At 38.4% G+C, this 19,303-nt stretch overlaps 1 protein-coding gene across 2 annotated transcripts in view; it reads left to right on the top strand.

The window, feature by feature from the left end:
* Window positions 1-19,303, top strand: part of MAN1A1 (mannosidase alpha class 1A member 1) — a 177,860-nt gene that overhangs the window by 96,210 nt on the left and 62,347 nt on the right. For both annotated transcript variants that reach the window (XM_044001208.1, XM_044001209.1), the window contains one exon: window positions 6,598-6,692. In XM_044001208.1, coding sequence (XP_043857143.1) covers window positions 6,598-6,692 — 95 coding nt within the window. The remainder of the gene's footprint in view (window positions 1-6,597; window positions 6,693-19,303) is intronic.

Below are 19,303 nucleotides of genomic sequence, written 5' to 3'. Positions count from 1 at the left end.
GAATTTGAGCACTAGTTTCTCTAGCCTGCCAGCTGAAAGTAAAAAACAAGAAGAAGAAGAAAAAAAAAAACCCACCAGGCCCACATACAGGTTAGTGCACTATTTGTAATTCAAACTTTGCACTTCTGTACATTATGGCATGTGCGTTAGCCTCGGTTCTATTATTCTTGATGCACATTTATGGTATATTTCTCTTCTCCCTGATTACCTTAATAGCACTAATTATAGTAGAATAATTTGGAAGTACATTAGGTAGTTTCCATTTTAGGTTGAAAAATGTTCATCTCTTAGAGAATTTAGGTTGTTCCCTATGGGAAATCATCTCTGTTCACTTTGCCAGAATAGGGACAATATTGCTATCTTGAAGCAGTGTTAAATTTAACTTTTTTGTTGCTCTATACCTGTAATTTCATCAATGTAGAGAATTCAAGGTACAGAAATTCCCTTTGCCAATGCAGATTAACAACTTTTTGATTCAATGAGAGGTTAAGTGATAAGCCTTTGAGGACACAGTTGATATGTGTCAAAACCAGGATATAAATTGAGTCTTTCTGACTGTTAGTAGTAATGAGTGCCTACTATATGCCTGGTTAAGTGCTGGGAATACAAATAAGAAAACAAAAGACCTCCCTGGGTGCCCTCTATATACTATATCATGTTAACTTCCAAACCCAAAATTAGGAACTGAAATTGGGTCAGCTTCACATCTGTTGATTGATCTAGTAAGCCATAAGCGGTTGCTTAACATTTTCATCCAGAGGTATTGTAACAGACTACACAATGGAGACACGAGAAGTATTGACCACTGTAAATAAGAAGCCTAAACCAATGGGAAATACATTCAATACACATTTATTGAACAACTATTCAATGTAAGATGACAGTGCTATGATTGTGATGGGGTGGGTAATGCCAGGGTGAAAAAGCTCATTCTGCACTGGACAGCACAACTGATACAATACCTTTGGATAAAAATGTGAAGCAACCATTTATGACTTGCTAGATGAATCAGCAGGGATCTCAGTACCATGCAGTTTAGCAACTGATTAAGTACTCTGAGTTTATGAAGGCATAGAATTCTAAAGTTAGGGGAGAAAATGGGTACTACAAAGCAGTATTTAGTCAATTGTTAAATTGAATAGGCTAAGTTACCATTAGTTCTCCCAGAATAGGTAGTCATTTATTAAGTGCTCACCTGTGGGGAACACAGAGTTGTGGATAGAAAGATGAAGGGAGCCAGCCCCTGTCTTCAAGGAATTTCTATTCTGCAGGTGGGAATGACTTTATGCATGTAAGCTGGTGGGGAATTCTCATCCAGAGTTTGCTAGAGTAGAGTGTCACCTACCAGAAGGTTCATAAGGTGGATGCCAAATAAGGTGAGGAAACAGACTAAAAAGAAAAGGTATTAATATATTAAGGCAAATTTTTGCTTTCAGAAACTTCTGCTTTCTCAGGAAATGGTAGTTGGTGATGTATATCCGGCAGTAGATAGAGTGCCAGGCTTGGAATCAGGAAGATTTGAGTCAAAATCTGGTGTCAGACCCTAGCTATGTGACCCTGGACTGGTCATTTAACCTCTGATTGCCTCAGTGTTCTTATCTGTAAAATGGGGGTCATTATAACACATACCTCCCAGGGTTGCTGTGAGGATTAAATGAGATTATATTTATTAAGCCACTAGCACAGTGCTTGGCACATAGTAAGCATTATATAACTGTTAGTGATTGTGATAATGATGGTGATTTGTAACTGAATAGCAGAACAGAGTTTGGATTACATAGTCAATAAGCAGCATTCTGCTATATTTAGGTGGACCAATGGGGTATTGTACTGACCCAAAAGGAAAGCTAATTCCTTGACTTAACTTGGGTTCCTAATGAGAGACCCAACCTCAAACTCAACTGGTGGTTTGAAAAAGTCTGGCAGATGGTTGACTGGAAAGCTCCTGCCAGAGTAGACACAAGACAGACAAGACAGTTGCCATTGTAGTCACTTCATATGTTTATAAAATGGCTTTTTTTTTCTTGAACAAAATAAGGGGGCAGGGGGGGAATCAATACAAGATAATGGAGGAGGAGGTGATGGTATTTTACCTGCATCTTTGAGAAGCATGAAAGGACTCCTCTAGGATGTGGCACTTGAACTGAGCTTTGGAGAAATCAAGGTCTTTTAAGAGGCAGAGGTTAGAAATGGTGCTAAGTAGTAGTCAAAGTTTTTTGAATAGGTCAAAGAGGAGCTAAGGCATTTCAGCCTGATAGACGTAAAACCAGTTAGAGAAAGACCAGATTGAACTTGGTGTGGGTATGGGATACTTGAGCGGAAGTAGTGACAGTGGAATTTCAAAGGAAATAAAGCAATACCACAGTTATTTCCAAGGAAAAATGAGCAGCTCTTTGGTAAATGATTGGAAATAGGAAATGATGGAGAAGAATTAGAATTAGTCAGAGATTTCAAGCCTGATTAAGAGAATGGGAGAGTTATTGACTGGGTCAGTGAAGTTAATGGGGAAAGTTATGGAGTGGAAGATAGTCACTAAATATTTGTTAAGTGCCTAATTTGTGTCAGGGATTGTACTTAAGCACTAGTCATACTGAGAAAGACAAAAGATAATCCCTGCTTTCAAGGAGTTTGGTCTAAAAGGGGAGACAACATGTAAATAACTATGTACAAACAAGGTATGATAAATTGGAAATCATCAATTATGTTACCTCAATGGAGGGATGGCAGTAGATTTAAGGAGGATTGGAAAGGACTTCCTGTAGAATGGGGGTTTTAGTTGGGACTCGAAGGAAGCCAAGGAGATAGATGAATAGAGAGAGCATCCCAGGTATGGAATATTGCCAGTAAAAATGTCCTGGGTCAGGAGATGAAGTATCTTGTTCAAAGAACAGCAAGGAGGAGGCCAGTGTCATTGGATCACAGAATACACAGTGGGTTGTCAGGTGTAAGAATACTGGAAAGGTAGATTATAAAGGGCTTTGAATGTGTAAAAAACTTAGCTAACTAGCTGGCTAGCTGGCTGTGGGGCTATAGGCTATTAGCTGCCTAAGCCAGTCTGTAAGGGCCTAAGGGCCGCTTAAGAAATCCCCCAACTGCTTCTCCCAGACTGATAAGAAAAGGCCTCTTTCAATTTAATTACAAAAACAGGGTTTATTTATAAGAATAAACTTAAAGATAAGGACAAAGGAAAGCAAAATACAACCTGTGAACTTGACCCCAAGGGACTCTCCACTTTCTCTCCTGCCAATGTGAAATCTCCTCGCTTGTCTCTCTTGCCTGTGAGTGTGTCTGGCCCCTGCAGCCACCTTCATTGGGACTGGTTTGCCTCTGCTCTGCCTAGCTCGCCACTTGTGCTTTCTCGTCTCCTCTGTCTCTCTTTTTATTAACCTTCTCTCTCAGAAACTGAGGGCCAGGCCAACACGCACCAAGCTAATTCACTGGCGCCTTGGTCAGGTGTCCAAGGCCGGCAGGGGCACAAAGCCCCCGAGCTGGGCGCCCAGAAACCCCCAGCTGAGCAGGCGTGGTGCACGAGGCTGTTTCAGGGAGAGCAGTCACACTGGGAGAGGGGCAACCCATTAGGGGCACCCGAGGCTAACTTTAGCTTCTTACAAATGTCAAACAGAGGATTTTATATTTGATATTAGAAGTAAGAGGGAGCTACTCGAGTTTGAGTAGGTAAGTGAGCTAGTCAGATCACTTTGGCAGCTGGGTAGAGGATGAACTAGAATAGGGAGAGACTTGTGACAGGAAGACAATCAGTAAGCTATTACAATAGTACAGTCAAGAGGGAATGAGTGCCCACAACAAGGTGGTGGTGGCAGTATCAGGGGAAAGAAAGCAGCATGTGTGAAAGATGTTGAGGATAAAAATCATGGTAGCAGTCAGTAGCCAAGTGGAGATGTTAAAAAAAAGGCTGGTGGAAATTTAAGACGATTTTGATTATAGGCTCTATTAGATTAACTTTTTGAGGATGGAACCTAGCACTTTACATCTAGTAGTCATTTAATAGATGTTTATTTGAATTAAAGTGGAACTCAGAAAGGATACTAAATTAGGAGTACAGCTAGCAGTAGCTGATAGTTGAATATGTAAAACGAAATGGATCTCCTCTCTAATGGTGATACAGCATTACAGATTCCTAGGGAGATGACTTTCAAGGATGAAGGAAATCGGGAGGGGGGCTTTTTAGAAGTCATGTGTAAATCTGAATTTATGTCTATTTGTGCTCATATTTTAGCTGGTTTTAAAAATACTTGAACTTTAATTTGAGCTAGAGAATCAAAAGGTAAGTAAACTAGTTATTGGACAAGTTTCTTGACCTTGATTCCTGGGAGATATGGAGGCAATAGATTTTTTCCAGATACTTCTCCCTTCTAGAATTGGAGACTCATGAAATGTTGAAGGTGAAAGGGAGCCGTGTTGGATCAAAGTATACATACATACTGAGAGAATTTATTATTAAATAACCAATTGTCAATATTGACAAAATCCAGTGGGTTTTTTTCCCTTCCTATTTCCTCATTCTCTACTACATCAAATCAGCCTCTGAAAAATAGAGCTGATAATGAGATTGGATTTCAGCATTCTCCTCAATCTTGTTCAAACCCCACCCAACTGGGGAATCTTAGTTCTGATTAAAGAGTAAAAATAATTTAATCTAGAATAATCTAGGTGAATTCTGGTCCATCTTGTTCTTGGGGGAAGGAGGGGGAAGGAGGCTAGATCCTTTGTCTAGATTGCCTAAGGCTGAGGGTGGTCTGGGAGTAAGGGTGACATAATCAAAGCTTCTCATTACAATAGGTCCTCCTTCCTAAACCAGCCTTTCTCCTCCTTAGCTTCCCCCTATTCAGTTGCCAGCAACTATAGTCAGTAAATCACCAACAGAACATTCAGGAAGTTGTCCAGGTCGAAGGAGACTGAAGTTGTAAATCAAGATCAATCAGGCAGTTGTAGTTCTAATTTTTGTTTTAAAATTTTATTAATTGACTCTTTATATTACCTTCATTTCCAAATATATCCCTTTTCCCTTCCTTTCCCAGATAGGCAGCCATCCCTTGTAAGAAAGAATGAAAAAGAGCTTGGGGCTAGGGAGGAAGGGTGGGACAAAGCAGTTTTACAAACCTAACCAGCACATCAGTCATAGATCCCACCTTTGTAAAGAAAAAAGATGCCATTTCACATTTTTTTTATTTGAATCTAGGCTTGATCTTTGTGATGACAGTATTAAGTTTTGTTACTGTTTTTTTCTTTTTATTTACTTTGTAGTAGTAGTAATGAGTATTATTTTCCTGATCCTTCTTATTTCTCTTTGTATCAGTCCTTTTAAGTTTTCCCTCTGTTTCTCTGTAATCTTATTCATCCTTTTGTAATGCAGTATATTCTATAGTATTTGTTATGGGGAAATAGATGGGGGGTTGGGAAAGGGGTTCTTAGGAATCCCTTTTTAAAGAATTACACCCTCTTGCACACAAATCCAATTAGAATAAAATAATAGTTTATTTAGGGGCTAGGGAAAGGAAACCAAGAGAGAAATTCTTGGACTTCTCATGGAGAGAAGGCATGGCACAGAGGCATGGCTTTGAGATATCAATCTCCTCAAGAGGAGACAGGCAGATACTTTTATAGAGGACCGATGGTGGTGGTCCCATGAGGCGATCATCTGACTGTGGATAGTTCCTCTATTGGGGGAGGACCATCCCCCACTGGTGGTGGCTGGGGGAGATTGGGTGAGGGGTGGCTTTGGATCTCTCAAGCCATCTCTCTGCTTCTCATGCCACAAAGGCAGCAGCCACACCCAATCTTATCTCCCCCAGGGATGGGGGAGACTGGTTAGGTATGTCTGTCCTTTAGTTTAGTTTCTCAAGGAGAAGGTCTTTTGATTTACCCCACAAAACTTCTGGGTTACCAGGGGCATTCAAATGAGGTACCCAGGTCCATAACAGTATTTATGTACCAAAATTTATTTTTCTATTCCTTAATTGATGTACATTTGCTTTATTTTTATTTCTTCAACACCACAAAAAGTTCTCAGACAGCTGTTAATGTGTTTACTTATTACTTTACCAACAGGTAGGGCTCTGGCAGAATTTCCATCTTCCTTTTAATTCCCACTTATAAAACGTGAGCTAGATTCCACAGGAATGGGATCCATTCTATAAGTCTTCCAGGATCTAGGATTTCATACCTCATGGTGCTCCGTCTATCATGTAGTTTACAAGTCTGTGCCCTGTCTAGTAAAGAGGCTTCTTGAGTTGCTGTGGCTGGCAAAAAAAATTGCCACTTGGTGGACAACCCTTGAATGATGAGCCTCTTCAAATTAAACTAGGGTTTTTAGAGTATTGCTTGGATTACAAACATACAGACTTTCACAGTTCTAGTTTTGTAGGACTTAGGATCCACTGACACAGCCAGCAACAAACCAGAGTTTTCACTGTACTTTGATGAAGCAAGCATCAGAGTAGGACTTTTTGTGGAGGACCACAAAGAATATCTAGATGCATTTCTATTTCCCTTTTTTAGATTTTAAATAAGACCCCATAACATGGTATATTTTGTTATACTTTGACTTGTAGTTTATTGAACTATTTAACTTTTCAGATATTTCGAAGGAAAGCAGTGGAACTTGGAGAAAAATTACTTCCTGCATTTCATACTCCCTCTGGAATACCTTGGGCACTGCTGAATTTGAAGAGGTAAAACTCTTAATTTCTGAAGTCACATTAATAGGAGGATGAATTATTATTTGACTCTGGAGCTGATTAATTCTTTATTCAGATGTAGTTTGGGGTTTTGTACTCTAACCTTGTGCAGGCTGATTAGCTTTGCTATTCTGCTTAGCCATCTCACAAATATTTGCCATTGGTTACAATTAAAACCAGGAAATAGAGGTCATTGTTTTCCAAGCACTGTGACAAAACCAATTTTAAGTATGTGCCCTGTGAACATTAGGTCAGAGGCATTATTTCTATATTTACAAAGAAACATCATATTGTCATTGTTTTGCTTGACAGAAAGGGTTCTGTATCTATTAAGTACTTCTCAGGGGATCTAGAACATTTTGTCTTGGATTTAAGCTGCATGCCAGAATGTATTACACAATGAAAACATTCTTACCGGTAGATGGGCATCAATCTTGGAGCAGCTTGTGTGGTGGAAGGTTCCCTTGAGACTATCTAGTCTACAGCTGAACCTACAAGTCAGGATCAGTTCACAAGCATATGAAAACCTCCAAACTTGAATAGAGCTTTTCTGGTTGCTCTTTCCCCTCACTCTAGAAGGGGAAGCAATCATGCCTATGAAAAAGATGAGGAGTGTTGGTTAATAAGTCTACAAACAAGCTCTAAGGAGGCCTTGACCGAAGACCTAAGGAACCCTCCTCTCATTGTTCCTGTTGGGAGTAATTTGATTATCTTTGGTTGTTTGAGCATTCATTTGATTAATTATTTTCTTTTAGTCTCCCCAGTTAACTCTATCCCAACAGAATATGAAAGCAATGTGTACTCTCATACCTATGATCTTGTTTTTATAATAATAGAATATATGTACCCGCATGAATGTATCAACATTGTCCATTTAAAAGCACCAAATCAAAAATGTTTAAATAGGCTACTTTGGTGCAAATTAAATTTTAACATAGATGACTTCAGAACATATGGTTTTCTTCCCACATAAAGGATATTGATTATCACTCAGTTAACTTTCCTTTCAGTAGTCTATGAGGGTTAAGTGAGTTGCCCAGGGTCACACAGCTAAGTAAGTGTCAAGTGTCTGAGGCCATATTTGAACAAAGGTCCTCCTGAATCCAGGGCCAGTGCTTTTATCCACTGTGCCACCTAGCTGCCCCGATATAGTATTCCTTAAAGGAAAAGGGTAATACCAGTTACTTCAGGTAGATGAGGGTGGTTAGCAGAAATAGTAAATCTACCCATTTAAGAAAATGATGGCTATCCCAAGCATAGATTAAAATTTAATTGGAAACTAGATAATCTAATACTAAATAATGAGGGGGTCAAGGAACAAATCATAGATATGATTAATAATTTCATTAGAGACAATGACAACAGTGAGACAACATGCCAAAATTTGTTCGATGTAGCCAAAGCAGTTCTTAGAGGAAAATTTATATCTCTAAATGTGTATATCAATAAAAGAAGAAAAGCAGATAAATGAATTGTTCACAGAGCTTAAAAAAAAAACCTGGAAAAATACCAAATTAAAAATCCCTAATAAAGCACCAAAATAGAAATCCTGAAAATCAAACAAGAGATTATTAAAATTGAAAGAAGTAAAAGGGGGAAAAAAACACTAAAGAGGTAAGATAGATAGGGCATGGACTCAGTATGAAGAGACCTAGTGTCTGGTTTCAGTTCTTCCATTATTTAGTTGTAACATTTCAGACTTTTTTCTTTAAAAAAAAAAACCAAACAACAACTTTTAGGCCCTGGTTTCCTTATTGGTAGAATGAGATGGCTAAACTAGGAGAAAGGTTCTTAATTTTTTTTGTGTAATGGACCCCTTTAGTATGGTATAACCTATGGACCCTTTCTCAGAATAATGTTGAAGAAAAAATATTAATCCTAATACCCTACTCTGAGTTTTGGCTCCAGCCTTCCATAAACAGCTTTATTTCATGTAGCATTAATTTACATCCAAGCTATTTCTGGATTAGAGGTGTCAATCATGAGATAGTTCCCCCATGCCCTCCTACATGACTCTATCCCAAGACAATTTCCAATAACATTTATTAGAATTTTGAATAAGACAAAGATACATTAAAATTCCACCTGAGTTAACATTCCATAATTTGTTGAATAACCAAATCCCCATCCCATCCCTGTGGTATGGTTCTCCTTATCCCTAGTTAAACAAAGGAACCTTCTCCCTTCCATTAATATTTTAATCCTTAAAGGGGAAGGGTGGTACCAGTTACTTCAAGTGGACGGGGAGGTAAGCAAGAACTAAACCAAACAAAAGTTTCAAGGTCTTAAGGTATCCCCATTAAGCTATTTCTATAAGAAAAGCCTTTTTCTCTCCCATTACACACCTTTCCAAAGGGCTTTTTCCAAGATTTTTGGAAAAGCTTTAGAAGGAACATTTCTTAACTCTTCTAGCAAAGCTAAGAAAATCAATTATATTGAAATACACTTATCAAAAAAAAAATGTTTTTAAGGTTCCCAAACCCTAGTTTAAGAATTCCTAGAGTAGACTTTCTCTAATCCATTCCAGCTCTAAGATTCCATGACTGTAGGTGTTGTAGCTTTCTAAAAGCTCAAGAAATTGGATACATTAAAGATATTTATGAACCTGTATTGTAGCTATTTGTGTCTAAGAGGGGAAAACATTAGAGAAACACTGGTAGTAATCATTGCCCTCTGATCTTTGAGAAAAGATACTAATAGCACAACAGGGCATGTTTGGTCTGGTTTGGTCTGGTTTGGTCTGGTTTCACTTAGTTTGAAGAACCAAAATTTTTAAAGGTAGTACTTGTTATAAAGGAAATGAAATTACAGTTATAGCTCCTTGTTAATTAGGAAACCTCTTGGTGCAAAGCAGAAATGTTTCTTACTTGATCATTTTAAATCTAAACCTTTTCTTTTCATATTTATCTTTGCTATCAATAGCATCAAGTACATTTGAATTCTCATTTTTATGCCTTTATATACTAAGATGAAAACTTTCTGTGTTTCAAATAAAAATATTGTATTTAAATATTTGTAAAGGAAATTGCAGAGTTGAAAATTAATAAATCATATTGTAAGATTCCCAATTAAATTTTCAAACTAAAATAGGTAAGATTATATGACCATCTGGCTGCCAATAGAAGTAGTTCTGGGCTACATCTGGCAGCTGTTATCTTTTACTTTAGATGGAGCATAATAAATTCTCTGTTCCCCTTACCTTTACTCTGTATGTGTCTCTCTACTTCAAGGTTGTTTCTTGTAAACAACATATTGTCAGATTCTAGTTTTTAATTCATCCTACTATCTGCTTCCATTTTACAGGTGAGTTCATCCTATTTTTCCCCATTTATGCTCCTCCTCTTCCTTCTCTCTCTCTTTCTCTCTTTTTCTCTCTCTCTTTCTCCCATTTTCTCTCTCCCTCTTCCCTCCCTCTCCCTCTCCTTTTACACTGTCCCTCCTCAAAAGTCTGTTTTACTTCTGACTACCACCTGTCCCAGTCTGCCTTCCCTTCTATCATCACTGCCCCACCTTGTGTTATTCCCCATTCCCCCAAGATAGAGTTCTATACCTAAGTATGTATGTTATTCCCTCTTTGAGCCAATTCTGATCAGAGTAAGGTTTAAGCATTGCTCTTCACCCTCCCATGTTCCCCTTTACTGTAAAACCTCTTTCTTTTATGCCTCTTCTACATTAACATAATTTTTCTCATTTTACCCCTCCCTTCCTCCTTCTTCCAGTGAATCTCTCTTTCTCCACCGTTAATTTTATTTTAAGTCAACATCCCATTATAGTCAACTCACACCCAAACCTCTCGTCTGTGTATACTCCTTTAAATTGCCCTAATAATGATAAAGTACTTAGGAGTTACAAGTATCATCTTCCCATAAAGGAATGTCAACCATTTAACCTTATTGAATCTCTTATGGTTTCTCTTTTCTGTTTTCATCTTTATGCTTCTCTTCCGTCTTGTTTTTGAAAGTCAAATTTTCTATTCTGCTTTGTTCATTTTATTAGAAATGCCTTTATTTCATTAAATATCAACTTATTCCTCTGAAGAATTATACTGTTTTTCTGGGTAGGTTATTCCTGGTTATAATCCTAGCTCCTTTGGCTTTCAGAATATTATATTCCAAGCCCTCCTTTCCTTTAACTTAGAATCTGCTAAATCTCATGTGATCTTGACTGTGGCTCCACAATATTTGAGGTTCTTCTTTCTGGCTGCTTGAAGTATTTTCTCCTTCACCTGGGAGTTCTGGAATTTGGCTATCATAATCCTGGAAGTTTTCATTTTGGGATCTCCTTCAGGAGTTGATTGGTAGATTCTTTTCAATCTCTATTTTACCTTCTGGTTCTAGGATATCAGAACTTTTTCCTTGATAGTTTATCAAAATTATCTTTTTTTGATCATGGCTTTCAGGTAGTCCAATAATTCTTTTTTTTTTTTTTTTTTTTTTTTTTTTTTTTTTTGGTGAAGCAATTGAGGGTAAGTGATTTGCCAGGGTCACACAGCTAGTAAGTGTTAAGTGTCTGTGGCCAGATTTGAACTCAGGTCCTCCTGACTCCAGGGCCAGCACTCTATCTACTGCACCACCTAGCTGCCCCTCAGTTGTTCTTTCAATGAGATATTTCACATTTTTCTATTTTTTATTCTTTTGACTTTGTTTTATTGTTTCTTGATGTGTCATTAGCTTTCATTTTCCCAGTTCTAATTGAAATCATATTCCCTGACTGGAAGTTAGAACCCTCAGTGCTCAGCTCCAGTCAATATTTCTCTTTCTCCACTGACTTCATCCATTCTGCCAAGGTATTCCCTCATATTCCCTCTTAAATGCCTTTTCTTTCCTCTAGACTCAGTTCTATGCTAGCTCCTTCACGCAGCTGTCCGTAATTCCTACCTTCCACCCTTCCAATAGGTAGTGTTCTCTCCCCATATTATACTTCTCTGTGTACCTTTCATTTTTCCCTAGTAGAACTGTGAGTCTCTTTGTTTTATTGTTTCTTGATGTGTCATTAGCTTTCATTTCCCCAGTTCTAATTGAAATTATATTCTTTTGTACATCTTTTTTCATTTGGTCAATTCTACTTTTTAAGTTCTTTTCAGTGGATTTTTGTACCTCTTTAGCCATTTGGCCAATGCTGTTTTTAAGATGTTATTTCATTTTTTATGCCTCTTTTACTAAATTATTGATTCTCTTTTCATAATTTTCTTGCATCACTCTCATTTCTTTTTCCAATTTTTCCTCGACTTCTCTTATTTGATTTTTAAAATTCTTTTTGAGCTCTTCCATGAATTCTTTTTTTTTTTTTGGCCTGTGACCAATTCACATTTTTCTTTGAGGCTTTAGATGTAGCAGTTTTGACTTTCTTTTCTTTTCCTGAGTTTATTTCGCTCTTCCTTGTCACCATAGTAACTTTCTGTGGTCAGGTTCTTTTGTTGTTGTTTGCTCATTTTCCAGCCTACTTATTGACTTTTAATGTTATGTTAAAGTTTGGCTCTGTTGCCAAGGTTAAGGAGTGAGTCACTCTCCCAATTTTCAGGTTTTTCATGCTGTATTTTCAGAGCTAGTTCTGAGGGGTCCATAAGTTTTTAGTTCTTCCAGGAGGGTGTGATCTAAGGAGAAGTATATTCACTCTTCCCCTGGCCTGTGCTCTGGCTCATGAGCAAGCACAAGTACTCCTCCCTACCCTGGAACTGTGACCAGAATCCCTGGTCCCCTGCAACTATAAGTGCTTTTGTTCCTTATGACTCTGAAATTGTGACCTCGGCCCCTACTCTCCTGCAGTCACAAATGTTAGTACTCATTTCTGCTGTGTTTCTGAGATCAAGGCCCCTTCTCTCCTGTGAATAATGACAAGCACTCTTCTCAATGTTGGAACTGTGACCAGGGTTCCCACTTCCTTGAGATCATATGCACTAGTATACTAACATTCCTCTTCACCCTGGGACTGTGACCCAAAATTGTGTATGGGTAATACAATACAATATACCCAGTGCCAGCAAAGTGTCCCCTGAAATCTCTGTCTGACCGGTTTTCTGACCCCCTTACCATCTCTGGGCTCAGAGCTCTCAAAGCTGATACAGCCACCCCCAAGGCCTACTACTGGCTTGCTATGGCTTTCCAGGCCTGACTACCTCCTCTTCCCTTCCCCCTGCCACACCTCACCCCTTCCCCCAGAAGTGAGACTGACCTTTCCTGCCAACCTCCTAAGTTGTCTTGGGCTGGAAAATTATTTCACCCCAACCTTTTGTTTGTTCTGCCACTCTAGTATTCCATTTGAGGAGTTTTGGTTTGTTGTGGGGTTTTGTTTTTGGTGAGGCAATTAGGGTTAAGTGACTTGCCCAGGGTCACACAGCTAGTAAGTGTTAAGTGTCTGAGGCCAAATTTGAACTCAGGTACTCCTGATTCCAGGGCCGGTGCTCCATCCACTGTGCCACCTAGCTGCCCCTGAGGTGTTATTTTTAAATTGTTTGGAGGAGAATTTGGAAGAGCTCAGGTGGCTGATGTTATTAATTTAAATGAATTTTCCATTTTTTTCCCACTCCTATTTACTTAAATAACACTGACATCCAAGTCACTTAGCAGTCAATGGTAAATTTATAAATCTACCAAAACTCCTTTCCCCTCAGCCATTAAGATACTCACATCTAGATTACTTCTGGCCATGAAACTGATTTATATTCTCAAAGAATATGATAAATAATAGATACTCTTGTTAAGAAAAAAAAGTTTAAATGGGAAAATGAATGCTGAAAGCAGCAAGTTTATAGCTGGCACATTTTAACTTCCCAAGGAAGGCAAAGGTTTAATCTAATACTAGATTCCTGATACTAGAAGAGGAATAATGGTGTCAACATTGGATGTTTGTGACAACTCTGTATGCCTACTCTTTTTTTTTTTCTGGGCAATGGGGGTTAAGTGACTTGCCCAGGGTCACACAGCTAGTAAGTGTCAAGTGTTGAAGCCAAATTTGAACTCAGGTCCTCCTGAATCCAGGGCCGGTGCTTTATCCACTGTGCCACCTAGCTGCCCCCTTGTATGCCTATTCTTAACAGTAAAAGCCATAGAATTTTGGCATGTAGTGTCTGCTGCTAATAACAGAAACAGATTTAGAGCTAGGAGGGACCTCAGAGGTCATCTTATCCCACCCCCTTTATTTTACATTGGACACTTCAAGGTTCATAAAATGTCTTTCTCACAACACTCCTGTGAGGTCAGGGATATTTTATATATGAGGAAAAACTCATTTTGCATATCTTAAATAATCATAAATTCAGGGAGGTTCATTTGTTGAGAGTTAAAAGAGGATTTATTCAGGTACACAACTAGTATCCAACATAGGATTTCAGCGATGCTAGGTTTTTTTTTTTTTTTAACGCCACCACAATCACCAGGGGAAGCTTACAAAAAAGAAAATTAAAGAGACTGGGAAGTGAGGAGTGGAACATTTTCCCCTTTTGTAAAGGGGAGTAATGTAAAATAAGCCTGAGGGTAGGCTAAAATCAGACTGTGCACTGCCTTAAAAGCTATACTAAGAGGGTTACATTTTGTCCTAGAGGCGATGGGGAGCCCCTGAAGGATTTTGATGAGGGAAATGTACAGGCTTATGTTATGCTTATGTCTTAGGAAGATTATTTTGGCAGCTATGTGAAGAATGGATTGGAGATATTGGAGGCAGGGATACCAATTAGTATTCTATTGTAATTATCCAGAAAAGGGATGATATGGGTCTGAGATAGGGCAATGGCAATGCAATAGAAGGAAAAAAGGAGCATGGCGCAGATGGATTTAGAGTCAGGGGCCCTGAACTTGAATCTCATCTTTGGCACTAAATACCTGTGTGACATTGGGTGAGTCATTTCATTTCCCTGGGTTTCAGTTTACTCACCTATAAAGTGAGTAGGTTAAGTAGGATAACTTCAAAGAGCCCTTCCAGCTCTAAATCTGCGATCCTAAATCATATGAATTGACTAGCCTTGATTACTATTCAGGAGGACCTGAATTCAAATCTGGCCTCAGACCCTTGATACTTACTAGCTGTGTGACCCTGGGCAAGTCACTTAACCCCAATTGCCTCACCCCCCCCCAAAAAAAAATTAATAATGGTATGAATATGGTATAAGGCATAGGCCCTGCCTTTAAGGAACCTAATTGTTGGGTAAAAATGTGTAACTTTACAGGGTTGTGAGTGAAAGACTTTTCAACCTTTGCTTATGCAAGCATAAACAACAGTCCAATTTGCTTCATTTTACAGATAAGCAAACTGAGGCCCAGAGAGAGTGTTTTCTTCAAGGCCATATGGTTAGTTGATGACCTTGAAGAAAACACTAAAAGCTCTGTTCTTCTCACTTCTGTGCTAATGTTCTATTGTTCCACATTGCCCATCAAAAAAGACATAAAATAAATAGCAATATAAGATAATATGTGCTATGCCAAATTCGCAGTTAAGATAATAGCATCCCCCAGAGCTTTTATTCAATGGCATTTATCCCTCTTCATGGGCACATTCCTAGAAAAAGCCTCCGTGGATTCAGTTATCTGTATTTAGGTGACTTCTAGATCTGTATGTATACCAGTCCCGCATCCCTAGTCTGCTAGACATCTCTGCCTGGAAATGCCACTGGAATTTGAGGGATCTCAAATTCAAAATGTCTAACATGGAGCTCTCTATCTTTTCTCTGAAGCTCTCCCATCCTCCCAACTTCCCTATTTCTATTGAAGGCACTACCATCTTTCTAATCAACTGGGTGTGCAATGGGAGACATTCTTCACTCTTCCCTATCCCCCAATCATCACCAGGTCCCACCAAGTTTACTAGTCTAAAATCACTTGCACCCATCCCTCTTTTCTAATGATAGACTAATTACCCTAGTTTAAAACTTTATCATCTTGTAGCCTGATTCATTGCAATGGCATCTGAATTGCTCAGCCTGCTTTTGGTCAGTACCCTCTGTAGTCCATGTTCCACATATCAATGTAAAGCATAAGTCTGATAGTGTCATTCCCCTGTATAGAAATCTTCAGTGGTTTTCTATTGCCTCTAAAATAAAATATAAACTTCCCCGACTGGAAGTTAGAACCCTCAGTGCTCAGCTCCAGTCAATATTCCCCTTTCTCTGCTGACTTCATTCATTCCGCAAAGGTATTCCCTCATATTCTCTCTTAAATGCCTTTTTTTCCCTCTAGGCTCAGTTCTATGCTAACTCCTTCATGCAGCTGTCCCTAATTCCTACCTTCCACCCCTCCAGTAGGTAGTGTTCTCTCCCCACATTATACTTCTCTGTGTACCTTTCTTTTTTCCCTAGTAGAACTGTGAGTCTCTTTGTTTTTTATTTATGTACAGGGCTTGCACTTCATGAATGTTGTTGAGTTAAATTGAATGACATACAAGGAGCTTAAGGACCACATTGGGAATCCCTATCTCCAAATCTGTTTTTGAAAAAATATTCTAAAATTAGCTTCATACCTGTATCTATAATAAATTGATGTCTCTAGGCCTGGCATTATCAATAGCTTACTATTTGCCAGTGATTTGACCACATAACCTGTAGCATAGTGGGTGGCTAGGTACAGTACATGGCTAGAATGATATTCATTGCTCATAAGATTTACGGAGTAAAGATGAATAAGAAATGTAAAAATCTTTTTAGTTAAAAAAAAAGTCAGTGACTTGCTAATAGATTTATTTTTGATAGAACACATTTTTTTTGTTAATATGAAAGTGCCAAAATTCGAGGTTTGATCTTGTTGTTGCTATCAGTGAGAAGCCTAATATGACTTTTTCCCCCCTTCCTAGAGAAGAAAAATCACCTTCCTGGGTTGTGAATTAAGTATTTCATCATTTCCCTATTTCCTGATATAATTCAAGCCTAGATAGAGTAGACTTATTAGGCTTTGATTTTCCCAAAGTGGGTCCTCAATTTAAAATACTATAGTTAACTTTCCCATTATTCATGTGTATCATACAGCATGGTGTTTGGGCTCTCCTAATTATTACTCTGTCTTTTCTTGATAAATAGGTTGGGTTTTGCAATACAACACTCTATCCTTTGTTTCTCTTTATGGATTATTCTGAACTGACAGATGCCTGGTGGCTCTATTAAGTTTGCTGAATAGTTTACTGATATTTGCTGCCTATTGGTCCAGTTCATGGAATGTGCTAGTAAATGACTCATTTCCATTTCAAACACTGGCTAGTCTGCAAAACTGATGAATTATGCACAACTCCTTCAGCTGGGTTTTAATCTACTTTTAAAAGTAACTTTATTTACTGGCTACTCTAATCATCCAACCAAGTTTAAACTGTGTCATTAAATACTTCTGCTCAGGACATTATGATTCTGATTGTAATTAAAGTGCAAAGGGCTTTACTTTAAATGAAATGGGGATTTAAGTGGAGATGTTATATAGCTAGCATTTTTTTTTCAAGGGTAAGATTTTTCCTAGGGGAAGAGTTCAGTTAAAGAGACTTTAAGAAAGTTGCTTGGATTTCTCACTGTCCTTGTGTTGAGTAATCACTTACTGGATTCAAGTTGACTTCTCTAAGCAAAAAATAGTGTCCCTGTTATACATGTGAGGAAACTGAGGCACAGAGAAGATGAATGGCATGTGTGTCCTAACACAATCAAACCTAAGTCAACTTAAACATTCCTAAACTTACAAAATATGTTAGTACTATTATTTTCTATATGGTTTTTGCAGGGCAATGAGGGTTAAGTGACTTGCCCAGGGTCACACAACTAGTACGTGTCAAGTGTCTGAGGCCAGATTTGAACTCAGGTCCTCCTGAATCCAGGGCTGGTGCTTTATCCACTGCACCACTTAGCTGCCCCTAGTACTATTATTTTCAACTTAAGTCAAGGAAATCAAGTTTTGCAATAAAAAATGACACTGACCATTTTTCTCTATTGCTATTACTAGACTTGTATTCAATCAAGGTCCTGAAACACCTGGGCTTGAGGTCCATTCATCTGTAAAATGAATGAGATTTTATTCAAAGGAACTTTGAATTGAATTAAATTGAGCTGAAACCTACTGTAGGGGGTGCTGTGAGGCAACCACTTCTGAAACTGTGAAGTGCTATGTAAATATGAACCATCATTATTGGGGTGGGTATTTTTTTGCAGGGGGAGGGGGGGCGCTCCACTGGGGCTGTCTTTCTAATGGAACTGTGATTGCATTGTTATTGGGAACTACCTAGATTAAGAAACTCCCTCTACCTAAGCATTTAGAAAATTGCCTAGAGTACTAATAGGTTCAGTGATTTTGCCTAGAATCATATCATCAGCATATGATAAGATTGGAACTCCAAGTCTTCTTAACTCTGATGCCAGCTTTCTATTCGACACAACATGTTTCCTTTATTGTTGTAATAATTCATATAAGGGCTTGCTGAGTCCTTTTCAGAACTGCTCATCCACATTTGGTGTCCACCTTCACCCAAATCTCACTAGTGGCTCCAAGAAGCATGTACAGTAGCCACATTCATCTCAACTGAAAGGCAAAACCAGGTAATTTTTGGCAATCTTCAAACTCATTCAAACACATTGGTGCATTAGGGGGATATCTATCCCAAGTATGTGAAGTCTACCTCCAGGAGAATGGGCAGATAAAAACAACACAGTGTCCATGAAGGCAACTGAAGCAGGCACCATAAAGAGCTTAGGACTTAGTCAGACATCGAAGACTCCAAGGTCTCCACTGCATCCCAGACTATCACCAGTCATCCTGACTTGTGTCTTGCCACCTAGACTTCAGTGACTCTGAGAGAGTGAAGCTGACAGCTTTGTGTAACTCTGATTGACTTAAATCCAATTCACTCTCAAGTCAAGACATCACCATGTGATGTCATTGGTCCTCTTTGAAAATGGAAGAACAATAATTCATAATAATATATGGGTTCCAAGCTCAGAATTCCAGCAGTGGTATTAACATTTATTTAAATCCATTTCATGGAATTCCTTAGAGTTTATTTTACAAGGATATATTATTGTGATTAAAGAGCTATGGGGTTTCAATCTAAAGAAAGACAACAAAATTTGAATCTTCTTCAAAAGCAGAACTTTTACCTATGTATTCTTGAACCCAAAGCAAGACAGTATTCTATAGAAACTGTTTAAATGGTTATACTGTGACCCTAATCTCCCAGGAAACCTGCCATGTGTCATAACTTCTCTATGGTTTTATATCAGTGCCTTAGATCCCAAAGATGTGCATTTTGCTTACTCTGGGTTTGAGATTTTTTTGTTAGGAAGCTTTCTTCTTCTAGGCTGCTTGTGAAAATATTTCCCTATGCATCAATGATCTCTCTCAGTCTTTAATTTAGAAAAAATACTTTCATGTAAAGGATGGAAACATGGTAATCCTTAATTCTATTTGAAATTGACTGAGCCCATGAATGTTTATTCAATTCTACTGCTCCTCACTGCACAGAAAAGCACACAATTCCACACATCCTTGTCAGTGTAGTTCTGTTTATCCTAGTATGCCTAATCCTAAATCACTTTTGTCAAGCTTCTAATACTATTGATATCCAAATAATTACCCTAAGTTTCCACTTAATATTAACTAAATAGTCTGCTACTACTTTTGAAAGCAAGTCATTTCAACCATTAATTACCCTCT

Source organism: Dromiciops gliroides, chromosome 4 (assembly GCF_019393635.1).
Source record: "Dromiciops gliroides isolate mDroGli1 chromosome 4, mDroGli1.pri, whole genome shotgun sequence".
In the NCBI taxonomy this organism is placed as follows: Eukaryota; Metazoa; Chordata; class Mammalia; order Microbiotheria; family Microbiotheriidae; genus Dromiciops; species Dromiciops gliroides.
This window is presented reverse-complemented; position numbering and strand designations above follow the sequence as displayed.